The sequence below is a fragment of the Silene latifolia genome, chromosome 3 (genome assembly GCF_048544455.1).
Source record: "Silene latifolia isolate original U9 population chromosome 3, ASM4854445v1, whole genome shotgun sequence".
Classification (NCBI taxonomy): Eukaryota; Viridiplantae; Streptophyta; class Magnoliopsida; order Caryophyllales; family Caryophyllaceae; genus Silene; species Silene latifolia.
Genome location: NC_133528.1, coordinates 72,821,966 through 72,836,168, shown reverse-complemented (window position 1 = coordinate 72,836,168; position 14,203 = coordinate 72,821,966). Strand labels below are relative to the sequence as shown.

Here is a 14,203-nt window from a genome sequence, read left to right as displayed (position 1 = left end):
AACATTCAAATAAATTGTGATGATCGGTTATTCATGATTTAGATGTTCCTTTTTAATAAGTTAAATTGAATCATCAAGTTTGAATATATGATTAGATTTAAAAGATGATTTTGCCAATCTTGTTCTAATAGCAACCATAAACGATTTGTCCATTTTTTTTGTTTTAGGGCATTATGCCGCAAAAGAAAAAAAAGGCTGCTGTTTTGTTTTTTTTTGTTTTGCCGAGACATAAAAAAAAAGGGTAGGCTGTTTTTTTGTTTTTGGGCAATTGCCGAAATAAAAAAAAAAGAATTGCTGGTTTTTTTTTATTTTTGCCGAGAGCCAAAAGAGAAAAAAAAAAGTTTTTTTTTGTTTTGCTGAAATGCCGTGAGCATTTTTAAAAAAAAAAAAAAATTTTGTTGTTCTTGGCCAATAATTAGAATTATACATTACTTTATAATGTATGATTAATTGTTGTGAAGAAGTTCACAATTTTTAGATACCTAATTATTTTAAAGAGGTTTAAAATAATGTTGGATTAATTCATATTACAAGTTTAATATGTATTAAGATTAAAATTAATGTGAGTAATTGAGGAATTGTCACTTAATTTGATCATTTAAATAAGTGGTTTGGATAAATTAATCTACATAATTAAGGAATTATGTCTTGCATGTTTAATTTATTTAGTTGATGCATTTTTTTTAGTTTGGATGAATCGTTGAATGGATTTATTTACGTATTTTTGCAATCGGTTGTAATTCGTAATACCTAGTGTGGCCTTAGTTAAATTATGTTTTCGTAATGATGGAAACATAATTTTTAATGTAATTTGAGATCTCGTATCTCCGTTTGGTTTTCTTTATTTATTACGGTTTTGAAATTAGAATGTAAATAGGTTTATTATGTAATTTTAAATTGTAATTTTTGAGAAGACTAAAGATGGAGATTGGATTGCTCACTCCCGCTACATGGATCAAGATGGAACATCAAGACAAGCTTCTCGGGTCCAAGGATGGATTCCAAAGTTGTATTTATGTTCATTTTGGTAGATAGGCCACACTAGGACTTTATTTTTGTTTTACGTTTTACCGTTCTTATTGCTTTTCATTCACATGATAGTTAGTGCATCATATTCCGCCTAAACCAAACCACCTACTAAAATGCATGAAAATTGACTCATATAGATTGTATGTTAGTTTTCATAGACATACAGATGTCACACAGTTTAAGCCATCACCTTAGTTTATTCATTCACGCATGCTAGATATTAGTTCACTTAAAATGAATTAAAATAAAGTTGATGGGATCTTCCTCTAAAACGGAAATTGAGACTAGTCTTTATAAGGGCAAACAACTATGAACCCCTTCTTCGTCGGTAGGCATAATATGACCCCTTCTACGTTGGGTAAGTAGTTTGTGTTGACTTAGTTTATCTCAACATTATAGTCCGAAGAGTTTCTCGTGATTATGATGGACTAAAGATAGAATTTACAGAAATTTATCGACCAAGAACTCTAACAGTAGAATTAGCCAAAAGGTTGGCTTATCAATTTACAGATAATTGAGTCTTGGGATCATTTATATAATTCTTGAGGGAGGTCAATTGTATAAATGCTTGAGTCTTCGCTTATAACAGTTTTGCATTAAGACCTAAAATCATAACGATGCATATGCTTATTATTTTTATTCTTCTTTTCGCAGTGTAGAATTCATTTATTTTGATAATACTGTTACAACAAATGGCTGGAAATAACGAAATCCCAATGTCGAGTGCCACACTTGGACGCGAGTCCTGGCTTAAAGTTTTTATGGACAACATGAATCAGTTCACACGACTGAAGAATGATGGGTCCAACTTTGCGGACTGGGAGGCAGCACTACGGAATGCTGCCATTACTGACGGTAAGCTCAAGTACTTAACTGAGCCAATACCGGTAAACCCAGGCCCCAATGCAGGAGTTAACGAGTCACTTGCTTATAGTGACTTCGTCATGGAAGCGGGTGCGATAAAGAACGTACTCATCTTTGCAATGGAAACCAATTTGCAGAGACGCTTCATTGCCCAAGGTGCAAACAAGATTTTCACCACGCTCACTAACGAGTTCTCAAAAGCACCGAGAATCGTTACTTATGAGCATACCTGTCGCTTCTTTGATGCGAAACTCCAAAAGGGCCAACCGGTTAGCCCACACATTCTTAACATGATTGAGAATGTCGAGAAATTGGAGGCACTTGATTGCAAAATCAGTGAGAGCATTGTCATTGACCGAATGCTTCATTCACTTCATGATGGTTTCGCCCTTTTTAGGGCGAACTACTACATGAATGACTTGAAGAAAAGTCCTCATGAGCTACACTCACTTCTCGTACAGACCGAGAAGGATATGAAACTGAGTGGGAGCATGAATCAGGATGTTCTCAGGATTTCCAACAAGAATAAAGGTAAGGGCAAAGCTCCAGGCGACCTAACTATAGGTAAGCCAAAGTTTAAAAAGCCAGGAAACGGTAAGAGTGGGCCTGGTGAGACTAGTGGCTCACAGGGCAAGGCAAAGAGCAAGGGCGGTGACATTGAATGCCACCATTGTCACAAGACTGGACATTGGAGGACGAAATGTCCCGTGTACCGTGAGGACATAAAAGCAGGCCGCGTCGTTCCTGTTGGTATGTCATCTTAAATTCATATGATTGAGATGAACCATGCAAGTTTCGGAACTTGGGTACTTGATACTGGTTGTGGTTCTCATCTGTGTAATCATTTGCAGGGCCTAAGAAACATCACACCTCTTGGAAAGGGTGATGTGGACCTGCGAGTTGGGAATGGAGCTAGAGTTGCTGCAGTGTCGAAGGGAACATATGTAATCCAACTCCCTAGTGGTTTTGAGTTATTTTTATATAACTGTTACTATGTACCCAGTTTATCTAAGAACATTATTTCTGTTTCCGTACTCGATAAAGACGGTTTTGCATTTTCAATAAAGGATAATAACTGTATTTTCTCTTTTAATGAAATGATTTATGGCAAAGCAGTTTCCATGAATGGAATTTACATCATAGATCAAACTACAGACATATTACACGTAAATAATAATAAATTAAAGGTTGGTGACAAAGATCAAACCTATCTATGGCATTGTCGTATGGGACACATAAATGAAAAACGTGTATAGAAACTCGTAGATAATGGGACTATTCCCGCATTCGATTTTTCTACATATGGCACGTGTGAATCATGTCTCATTGGCAAAATGACTCGAATTTCCTTTAAAGGTGTTGGAATGCGCGCTAATGACCTATTAGGACTCATACATACTGATGTTTGTGGACCTATGTCAATTACCGCTAGAGATGGCTATAGATATTTTATCACTTTCACGGACGATTTGAGTAGATACGGATATGTCTACTTGATGAAGCATAAAAGTGAGTCCTTTGAGAAATTCAAGGAATACCAGAACAAGGTTGAGAACCAACTAGGTAGAAAGGTTAAAGCACTTCGTTTAGATCGGGGTGGCGAATATCTTTCAAATGCGTTTGATCAACACCTTAAAGACTGTGGAATCGTTTTGCAGTTAACTCCACCTGGAACACCTCAATTGAATGGTGTGTCCGAACGGAGAAATCGAACATTACTTGATATGGTTCGATCCATGATGAGTCACACGGTAGTACCTGATTCATTATGGGGTTTTGCTCTTTTGTCAGCTGCTCTTATACTTAACCGAAGTCCGACTAAAGCTGTCGACAAGACTCCATATGAAATGTGGAAGGGAACGGTCCCTAACTTGTCCTTTATTCGGGTTTGGGGCTGCGAGGCTTATGTCAAGTGGAGACACGAGTATAAGCTCGGCCCGCGATCGGTCAAGACATACTTTATTGGTTATCCAAAAGAAAAGTTTGGTCATTACTTCTATTCGCCTACTGAACATCGAGTTTTTGTTGCGGCTAGTGCGACGTTCTTAGAGAAAGAATTTCTCGAGAAGAAGACAAGTAGTAGAACCTTCGAGCTGTCGGAGATTCCAGAACCAACAACCGAGGAACAGATGGAGGAAGTTGTTCCTCCAACTGATGATACGGTTAATATTCCTGAGGAACCTAGGAGGTCGGGTAGAGTCTCTAATCCTCCGGACAGATACATTGGTATGGTCGAGGAGAGTGACGTTTTGCTCCTAGAGAGTAATGAACCCGCTACCTAAAAGGTGCCATGACCTGTTCCGACTCAAAGCTATGGCTCGAAGCCATGCAATCCGAGATGGACTCCATGTATGAGAATGACGTATGGGATCTAGTTGATTTACCTAATAAAGTAAAACCTCTACAGTGCAAATGGCTTTACAAAATAAAGCGTTCTGTAGACGAGCAACCAGATACCTACAAGGCACGACTAGTGGCAAAAGGTTTCACTCAAGTGCACGGTTTGCATTATGATGAAATTTTTGCACCCGTAGTTATGCTGCGTTCTATTCGGATTATCTTAGCGATTGCCGCTTTTCATGACTATGAAATTTGGCAAATGGATGTGAAAACCGCCTTCTTAAACGGTTATTTGGAGGAGGAGTTGTACATGGTGCAACCCGAAGGTTTCATAGATCCTGAGAATCCTAAGAAAGTGTGCAAGCTTAATCGTTCCATTTATGGACTTAAGCAAGCTTCTCGGAGTTGGAATCATCGTTTCGACCAGGTGATAAAAGAGTATGGTTTCACTCGATCAGTCGAGGAACCATGCTTATATATCAAGTCGAGTGGGAGCAAGATTGTTTTCTTGATATTGTATGCCGATGACATACTCTTGATTGGGAATGACATTCCTCTCTTATCTTCGGTTAAAGGATGGTTGAAGAACCATTTCCAGATGAAAGATCTGGGTGAGGCACAACGCATATTGGGAATCCGTATCTACCGAGATAGATCACGACGGACGTTATCATTGAGTCAGGAGTCTTATTTGGATAATATTCTTGAAAGGTTCAGCATGACCAACTCCAAGAAGGGGAACCTTCCAATGACGTCTGGGATGCAGTTGAGCAAGTCTTAGTCACCCACGAAGCCTGAAGGGATTGAGCGCATGAGTCGTGTTCCTTATGCATCTGCAATAAGATCAATCATGTATGCCATGATATGCACACGTCCAGACGTGGCATATGCATTGAGTATGACGAGTCGGTACCAAAAGAATCCAGGTGAAACACATTGGATAGCTGTTAAAAACATCCTCAAGTACCTACGGAGGACTAAGGATAGGGTATTGACTTATGGAGGCGATACTAAGCTATGCGCAATCGGTTACGCAGATGCTAGCTTCCAAACGGATCGAGATGATTCAAAATCTCAGTCCGGGTTCGTCTTCACTCTTAATGGTGCTGCGGTCAGCTGGAAGAGTTCCAAATAGAGTGTTGTAGCAGATTCTACCACTGAATCCGAGTACTATACCGCTTCGGAAGCAGCAAAGGAAGCTATATGGATGCGTCAATTCTTACAAGGACTTACGATAGTTCCTAGTTCGAATGACCCGATAACCATCTATTGTGACAATAGAGGTGCCATCTTCCAAGCTAAGGAGCCTAAGTCTAGCAACAAATCTAGACATGTACACCGGAAAGCTCACCTGATCCGTGATTACGTGGAGCAAGAAGAGATAGTGATTGACAAGATAGCTTCGGATGATAACATCGCGGATCCTCTCACTAAACCGTTGAATTTTGATAAGCATGAAGGGCACGTTATTTCCATGGGAATTAAACGTGTTCCTGAGTTGTAGTAGTTGATTATGGATTTGATACATTATCTTTTTCATATACTATTTATAAATTCATCATTTTTATAATATTTTGTTTTTCATGTGGATTGTACCGACAACATTGAACGCCACAAAGTGAACTGAATTACATTATATTTGTTTGGTATGTAATCGCCTTAATGAGCTGATAACTCTGGCTATTATATTGTTCAGTCGATTGATGGTGGGTTCAACGAGCCATAAGTCAAACGGTTGACTGATCGATCACAGATGCGAGATTATTACGATACCTCGTAGGACAAATTTTTGGTGACAACGTAATGGAGTCCTAAATGTTTAAAAACATTCGGTGCCAGGTCGTGGATTGGACGTCCATTGTGTTCCTAGAGTCGATTCTTTTGACTATCGACTGTCTCTTGAGATTAAGACAGTTTTTGGGTGACTTTGGTTTCTTTCTCATGGTCTGCCGTAACTGGAGACTAAGTAGATTTTTTCTAGGTCATTTCATACTGTGCTTACATCTGCAGGATTCGAGTTGAAGAAAATATCCAACCCTTATCAGGTATAGTTATTTCTCAGGGCCACTCGAGGAGTTGTAACTGAAATGCATGGCCATGCTCGAATGATGATTCGTTTATCAGTTAAGTTACTCTCTAGTCGGGGAAACCACTCTTGATATTAATCAGTTGTAAAATACGACCTTTGTGAATACGGATTTTGCAAATTGTTTTACATTGAGTGGGAGAAATTTTAGGATATGAGAATCGGTTATCGCACATACACTTGTGAGGACAAGTGGGAGTTTGTTGGAGCTTGTGTCCTCCACAAATTAGTGTGATAACATTTATAAATCTGTTATAGGTTCACAAGGGTATACTTCGTATTTTATCAGTTGATTAACGATTACCTAATAACGGTTGGCTTGTTAGAAAGTTTGACGTTATTATCATACAGATGGCGGTGATCAACTAGTCCCTAAAAGTCACACCTAAAGGATGTGTTTGAGAGATGTGATTATGGAAATGTAATCACATTGATGCCTTATATGACTAAAAGGTTAGTTCATGTATTTGACTAAACAGTTAGTCAACGTGTTGATGAGACGATTATTTAATGCCGATTAAATAATATTAGGTGAGACAATTAATCACAATTAAGTAAATTGAATATAATAAGTTATATTTAATTAATGTATATAATGTAAGCTTGAACGAATTAAGATGTTAATTCATAGTTAAATGTAATCGGTTATATTTAATTAGCAAATTATAAATATGCGATATTTATAGTTAAAGTATATATTATACGATATTGTCATAATAAATTATTATTGACCCGTACTAATAAATCGACTGCAAGCTGTTGTATGTAGACTTATTAATACGGAATAAGATAAATGACAATTTATAAATAATACACTTTATATACATTTTGTAAAATACCAAAATAAGAAGATTTAATCGCATTATTTTTGGTAGGTTGACAAACCGAAAATAAGAAGACAATTCCTCTTATTTTCGGATATATGGGCTGAAAAATAGAAAAGAAAATTCTACCCTAATTCACTCCTCTTTCACGGTTTAAGAGAGTGAAGGGAGATCATTTTTTCTTTAACCTAATTTTAACCTAGCACACTCTCATCAAAATACACAAAACCCTAAAAATTAATCAGTTAATTGGGGATCGATTCTAGCAAAGAACAAAGGCATATCTCATATCATCTTGGGTGCAACTGATAGAAGAATATCATTGCGATATTGTTCATTGGCCATATTAGCTAGGACCGAAGGTTATTTCTTAATTCTCTACTATTTTGTTTATGTAATTTATTTTATGACTCGTATTCATCATAATAAATTCGTTATAATCCTTAATTATAAGGGAAGTATACCGATATTATACTTCAAACCTGTGGCCTCCCCCTGACCACGGTGGACCCTACCACCAGCCCATAACCACCTGCCGGCCGCACATAAGCCGACATCAACAACCACAACAACAACCACAACAAGCAACAACCCGACAACCACAAACCCGACACCCCATTTTTAGACTCGTTTTTTTTACCACCGCAGCCACCCTATCCACCACCCAAGACCACCACTACGACCTCCTCACTTCCCTCGACACAATCAACCCAAAACCAACCCAAGACAACCATGAAAGGTGGTTCAAAATTTCGTCTTAAGACCGTCGCATAATCATTGCTATAATGTGTATAGAACTCGGTCAAACCCATTTTTGGGTGGTCAAAGGTGGTCAAACGACGGTCAAAGGTGGTCCTAAGGTTAGTCGGGGTCAAGGCGGGTCTATGGTATAATTTAAATAAAATAAAGGCTAGTATAAGACGGTTTACCATACGAATTCGAGGTGGAGGGACACAATCTTTTCTTTCTCTTTTCTCTTCCTCTTTTCTCTCTTTTTCTCTCTAGGATTCTCTCTAATTTTTGTGGTGAAAAATGAAATGGAATAGGATATGATAGGGTCGATGAGGATAAGGGAGTATATGTATATGGTGGGAGTATATAATATATGTATAATGTATTATTATTATATTATTATATTATTCCGTCTTAATATAACTCGCTAAATATAATGAAATATTATTATTATATAATTATTAAATACGGAGTATTACAATGGAGATGAGCGGGGCTTAGGTGGGAAAGACTGCGGTACCTCACTGGCGGTGTGGATTACCGGTTGCGATTGGTAATCTTGTAGGGCTAGACCTTCAGGCTAGTCAGATAATTGGTGATGTAACGGTGTTGGAGGATTGTGACTGTGTACTTGTTGTTATATTATCTTATATCGTTGTACAGTAATTGACCCCGTTTAATTGTTTTGAAAATTGTGGTGATCCATTCGGGGATGGTGAGCATTGTTTAGCAGGTATGGCTTGGATGCGCGCGGGTTAGCTGGGGAAGAGTCACCACGAGTCAGCTAGTAGTCTTCCGCTGTTGTGTCATGACATTTGTATTTATTCAGTTGGATTTTGGTTTGGAATAGTTGTTTTGTACCTTTCAGTTTTGGTTTGAATGTAATCACTTTAAACTATTTACTTAAAGTACGTTTCTTTATGGTCAATTTTGATTACTATGCCTCGGGTAACCGAGATGGTAGCATTCTCATGCATTAGGTGGTCTTGGTAAGGCACCTTGATGTATAGGGGTGTTACAAGGATACTCTGGAATGGTGCAGAAAGCTGAACAGAAAGTCCCTAATGAAGAAATAAATGATTATTGCAGATGTGTTGGCTTTGATATATCAGGTCTGGTGGCGTCGAAACAAGTGCAAGGTGGACCTGATGGCCAGTCAACTTCGGGTGGTGGTCACTTAGGTTCAGCATTAGGTTCGTAATGTTGGCGGCATGAGGATGTGGTCTACTAAGCGTAGAGTGGATGCATCATGGTGCACAAGGATTGGTCTTGTTTTAAGTAATTAACTAGAGTTTCTTGATTACTTGTAAACTGATATAAGTGAAATGGTGTCGTAAATTGTTGGTGATGTACTTCAACTTTGATTTCTAATATACTCCCTTCTAGTCTCTATTTTCTTCCCTTTGTTTGTGGGCACGGGTATTAAGGCGAGGAATAAAATAAGAGTAAAAGAGTTGGGTGAGTTTGGTGATAGAAGAGAGGTATGAATAATTAGGAGTTAAATAAGGAATTGTGGGGCCAAAACATTAAGGAAAGTAATAAAATATGGGTAAAAGAGTTGGGTGGGGTTTGGTGATAGGAGAGAGATATGAATAAAATAAGAGTAAAAGTTTCCAAAATAAGAAATGGGAAGAAAACCTGAATAATCCGTTTTAAGGAAATAGGGAAGAAAATAGTGAATAAGAGGGAGCATGAATTAACATTCCACCCAAAAAAAATGTCCACTTAATACTTAATGACAATACCCACAAATAGTTTCTTCCTCCATTTCTTAATTTTTGTGTCAAAACCAAAAGCTGGACCTGGCGCCAGATTTGCAAAGCAAGAGATGCTCTATGCTCTGGTTTCAGTCTCAATGGCTGGTTGAATGCTGATTACTCCACTCATGGTGTGTATATTTGGTTGATTAGGGAACATGTAACAGTGAACTGGATGCCACTGGTTTGGAACATACTGTGCTTGCCTAAGGTTAACTTCATATGCTGGCTCTATGTGCTAAACAGGTTAATGACTAAGGAACGCTTGGTGAGATATGGAGTTATCAGTTCTGACCTGTGTGACTTGTGTGGCACTGCTCAGGAAACTCATTCTCATTTGTTCTTTAACCATGGCTACAGTCAGAGATGCTTGATTTTGCTAAAACAGTGGTTAGCTATAGACTGGAATGGGGACTTGACTATGTGGATCTTATCTTGGAGGTGTCGCTCTTTATTAAGGAAAAAAGTAACTATGGCTGCCTTGGCTACATTGATTTACAACATTTGGCAGAATAGGAACACAACACGGCATGAGGGTTTCGTACAGCATCCTGTTGCTGTCCTGAGATGGATTAAGGTTTCTTTGAAGGGGAGATTCTTGCAAGTTAAGGAGAGTACCAGGCATAGTAGCTCTTGGATCTTGCTTGAGTTGAGCTATTTGTATTGGTGATATAATGTAGGGAAAGGCTTTGTATGGTGTACTATCTTTTAATTAATGAAAATTCACATTTCACCAAAAAAAAAAAAAAAATTTAAAAATTTTCCGGCTCAAATCATTTAACCTATAAATCGGGCTTAAGAACGAGCCTATTGTATCAAGAAAAGGGTTTTAGGCGTGAGAAGGCAGGGTGATGGATCCCGGAAAATGTAATTTGAAGAGGAAGCGAACAAGGAGGATGAGAGTAATGGAAGAATGAGGAGCAACAAGAAGAAACCGAAAGCAGGATCCATACTCACACTCATTCTCCTCATCATCACTCTCCTCGTCTTCCTCGTCTATGCCTTCTCCTCCTTTACCTCTTCTCCTATCCCCCTTCCTAAATTCCCAAAATGCCCTTCCCATGAAGGAGAAAAGTTCCTTTGGTACGCACCCCACAGCGGGTTCAGCAACCAGCTTTCCGAACTCAAGAATGCTCTTCTCATGGCTGCCATACTCAATCGCACTTTAATTGTTCCTCCTGTCCTTGATCATCATGCTGTTGCCCTTGGTAGTTGCCCTAAGTTTCGGGTTTTGAGTCCCACTCAGATTAGGCTAAGGGTTTGGGATCACGTCCTTGATTTGATTCGCGATGGAAGGTTTCTCCCCCTTTCTTTTCCTTATTATTATTATTATTATTATTATTATTATTATTATTATTATTATTATTATTATTATTATTATTATTATTATTATTATTATTATTATTATTAATTATGTAATGCTTGTTTATCGTATAATTACAAATCACACCAACTATTGGGATGTACAATTTGAATCGAAGGCGTCATCATCGTTAAGTTGCTGCTAATTTGTACCGACCAAAGTGAAGTGTTGTACTAACATAGCTTTTAACGGAAGTCTTATAGTCCCAACACTGTAAGTCCAATAACATTGATGTGCAATAGGTTTGACAGTAATCGCTGGATCCGCAGGAATCGATTTCAGGAATTCCGGAAACCATATCTCGTTTTGCTGTGTTGATACATCTTTCTCTGTACATGAACACTCAAATGCATTTTCAAACTAATCAAACATTCACGGTTAGTGTTTGCACATCTTGTTAGTTCCGGCAATGGATTTGAGAGCCCCTATTGTAGATATAAAGTAGAGCGGTTCAAATGCGGACTTGGGCCGGGTTGTGAAGGAAAAAGTTGCCCTTAAGACCTTAGTGGGTGGGCTGGGCCAATTATCCTTGCCATTGCCCTTTAGTCAAAAGCTTCAATTTAGATGTTTTATTAATTAAAATATATAAGGGTACCCAATATATAAATCTTTTCGTTATATTTTAACCTTTATAGTTTACGTATTATTTTAGTGTTCCACATTCATATAAAATTGATACAATTTTCTTTGAAAATGTCTTGTTTTAAGAGTAAAAGTAAATGATTTAAATAGTAACTTTATATTATAAAGTTAGGTCCTTCAAGATTTAATGACGAAATTAGTTTTCTTATGTTTGCTCATCACTCAATAGTCTCTTCAGTTGTTTCTTTAATTCTTCTGTAATGATGATCTAGTAAAGCTAGTTAGTCTTGGTGCTTTTGAAGTGACGGTGTATTCTGTTATTTCCGATAAAATGATGAAAATGAATTGCCTAGAGAAAGTTAACAAGATGCCTAATTTCTTCTGTGGTTGTTACCTTTGGGATCTTATTTAACTTTCTTTTTGTGAACCTGTGGATACATTGCAGGTACATCTCAATGGCAGATATCATTGATCTTTCCTCAGTCTCAGCCGCGGTTCGAACAATAGATTTTAGTGATTTTGTTTCATTGTGGTGTGGCATAGACCTGGATTCTATTTGCTTACAGGGCTCAAATACTCAATCGTCTGTGTTGAACCACCTCAAACAATGTGGGTTATCTTTATCAGGATCCAACAGTAATGTAAATAAATGTATGCACACTGTTGATGTAGATTGCAGAACTACTGTCTGGATTTACAAACAAAGTGATCCTGATGGGACTTTGGATTCCTATCAGGCTGATGAACAACTCCGAATGAAAAAGAAAATCTCATTTGTTAGGCGTCGCCAAGATGTGCTCAAACATCTTGGGCCAGGTTCAGAAGCCCATTCGTCCACTTTGTTAGCATTTGGAAGTTTATTCACCGGACCATACAAAGGGTCACAAAGCTACATTGATATCCATGAATCTCCGAGTGATGATCGTATCCAATCTTTTCTTGGGATGATAAACTTCTTGCCATTTGTTACGGAAATTAGAAATGCCGGTAAAGAGTTTGCCGAAAAGAAGATTGGGCCATCCTTTCTTTGTGCTCAGCTACGATTATTAGACGGCCAATTCAAAAATCACCAGGAAGCAACTTTTTCTGTACTAAAGCAAAGGGCTGAAGCTGTTAAGCAGAAGGGCCCACTACCAGTTCATATATTTGTTATGACTGATCTTCCCAAAAGTAATTGGAGCAATAGCTACTTGGGAGACTTGGATACTGATTCAAGCTCATTCAAGGTTCATGTCTTGGACAATGGAGATGAGATTGTGAAACAAACTGCACGTAAGATTGCTGCTAGTCACCACAAGAGGCTGAGCCATTGCCCTTACAAACTGCCTGACTTGCTGTTATATTTAGAGGAAACTATATGTAGCTGTGCATCTCTAGGGTTTGTTGGGACAGCCGGGTCTACAATTGCAGACAGCATAGAGCTTATGAGAAAGAGCAGTTTCTGTTAGCATGCTTCGGGGGAGCTCTCAGTAGTTGAGCAGAATTCCTTATTGTTGGGTTAAGCACTTAAATCATGGATGCTCTCCCTTGTCCTGTAAAATTGATGCCCTCTTTGCAAAGACTTGGATTATGCCATCCAAGCTATGTTGCATCGTCTCTTCAAGTATGAGCCTAGGTCCAACATGATACCCAAGGATATGGAACCCATGCCTGACTCATCACAAATTAACAATCCCACAATTTTGTTGGAAGAGCGTAGAAAGGAGACCCTCGTGAGAAAGTAGAGAAATAGACTGCATGAAACAGATAATTTAATGATTTTTGTATTCTCCAGACCTCTCTCGATTTCGCTTTAGAAAAATTGAAAAGTAATTCAAGTTTATAAAAAAGGGATTTGGGTAGCAGATTCGGAGATTGTATGCAAGTTTGGGAATGTCTCCTTGAGGTTGCCTTGGTTCTTCATTCGGGTGGTCTGGTTTTTTGTGTCGCTTACAAGGATTTGCTGTGCCTGATTGCATCTTCGGATAGCGATTAAGATGTGAGCTCCTCAATGTTGCTAGCAGTTCCCTGTTTAATTTATTATCAAGTGCTAATGGTGTTAGCTATCCGGTGGCTATGCATTGTACTCCGTACTACACTACCCAAACCCTTATATACGAGTTCTTGTCCACGTACCGAATTTTTGAATTCTTGTGAAGATCGCTAGGAATACAATCTTTTATTTTCATTTTTTATTTTTATTAGTAGATTTGAACTTGGGCTCATTGCTAAAATACGTCTTCCCATTGGCCAAATTTGTATGCACTCACATCATTTCTGCACCTTATTTCTCAAAAATTATACACCGTACACATTTTGAAAAATGAGAAGACGATGAAAGACTGTTTGCAATTCACAGTAGTTATTGTGTAAGGTGGTTTTATACCGTCAAACGGTCTCTTCGTGTGAAAAAATAACTCATTTATTCAAGCTGCCACAAGCCTAATTAAACATATAGGCACCACGAGACACTGTTAACAGTGGAAATCTGATATTTTGAAACTGATGCTGCATGTTCTCGCAAACATACAAATCAATGTCTTTCACAACACCACACTCCAAAACTGTCGGTATGTGCTTAGGTTCCGTATTCAACTGCCCTTAGATTATTCAAGCTGCCATGCTCCACACACACAAAAAAATCTAT

The 14,203-nt window shown here is 38.2% G+C and overlaps 1 protein-coding gene across 1 annotated transcript; it reads left to right on the top strand.

The window, feature by feature from the left end:
* The first annotated feature begins 10,447 nt into the window (after positions 1 to 10,447).
* Positions 10,448 to 13,836, top strand: LOC141647723 (O-fucosyltransferase 30). Its single transcript, XM_074456017.1, has 2 exons — positions 10,448 to 10,928; positions 12,023 to 13,836. The coding sequence occupies exons 1-2, from the start codon at positions 10,546 to 10,548 to the stop codon at positions 13,023 to 13,025; spliced, it is 1,386 nt and encodes a 461-aa protein (XP_074312118.1). The 5' UTR covers positions 10,448 to 10,545; the 3' UTR covers positions 13,026 to 13,836.
* The last annotated feature ends 367 nt before the right edge of the window (positions 13,837 to 14,203 follow it).

Bases quoted from the DNA above. Each gene is read 5' to 3' on its own strand.
- LOC141647723 (XM_074456017.1), top strand. From the start codon at position 10,546: ATGAGGAGCAACAAGAAGAAACCGAAAGCAGGATCCATACTCACACTC. The intron at 10,929-12,022 runs GTTTCTCCCCCT...GATACATTGCAG, and splicing joins GATTTGATTCGCGATGGAAG to GTACATCTCAATGGCAGATA.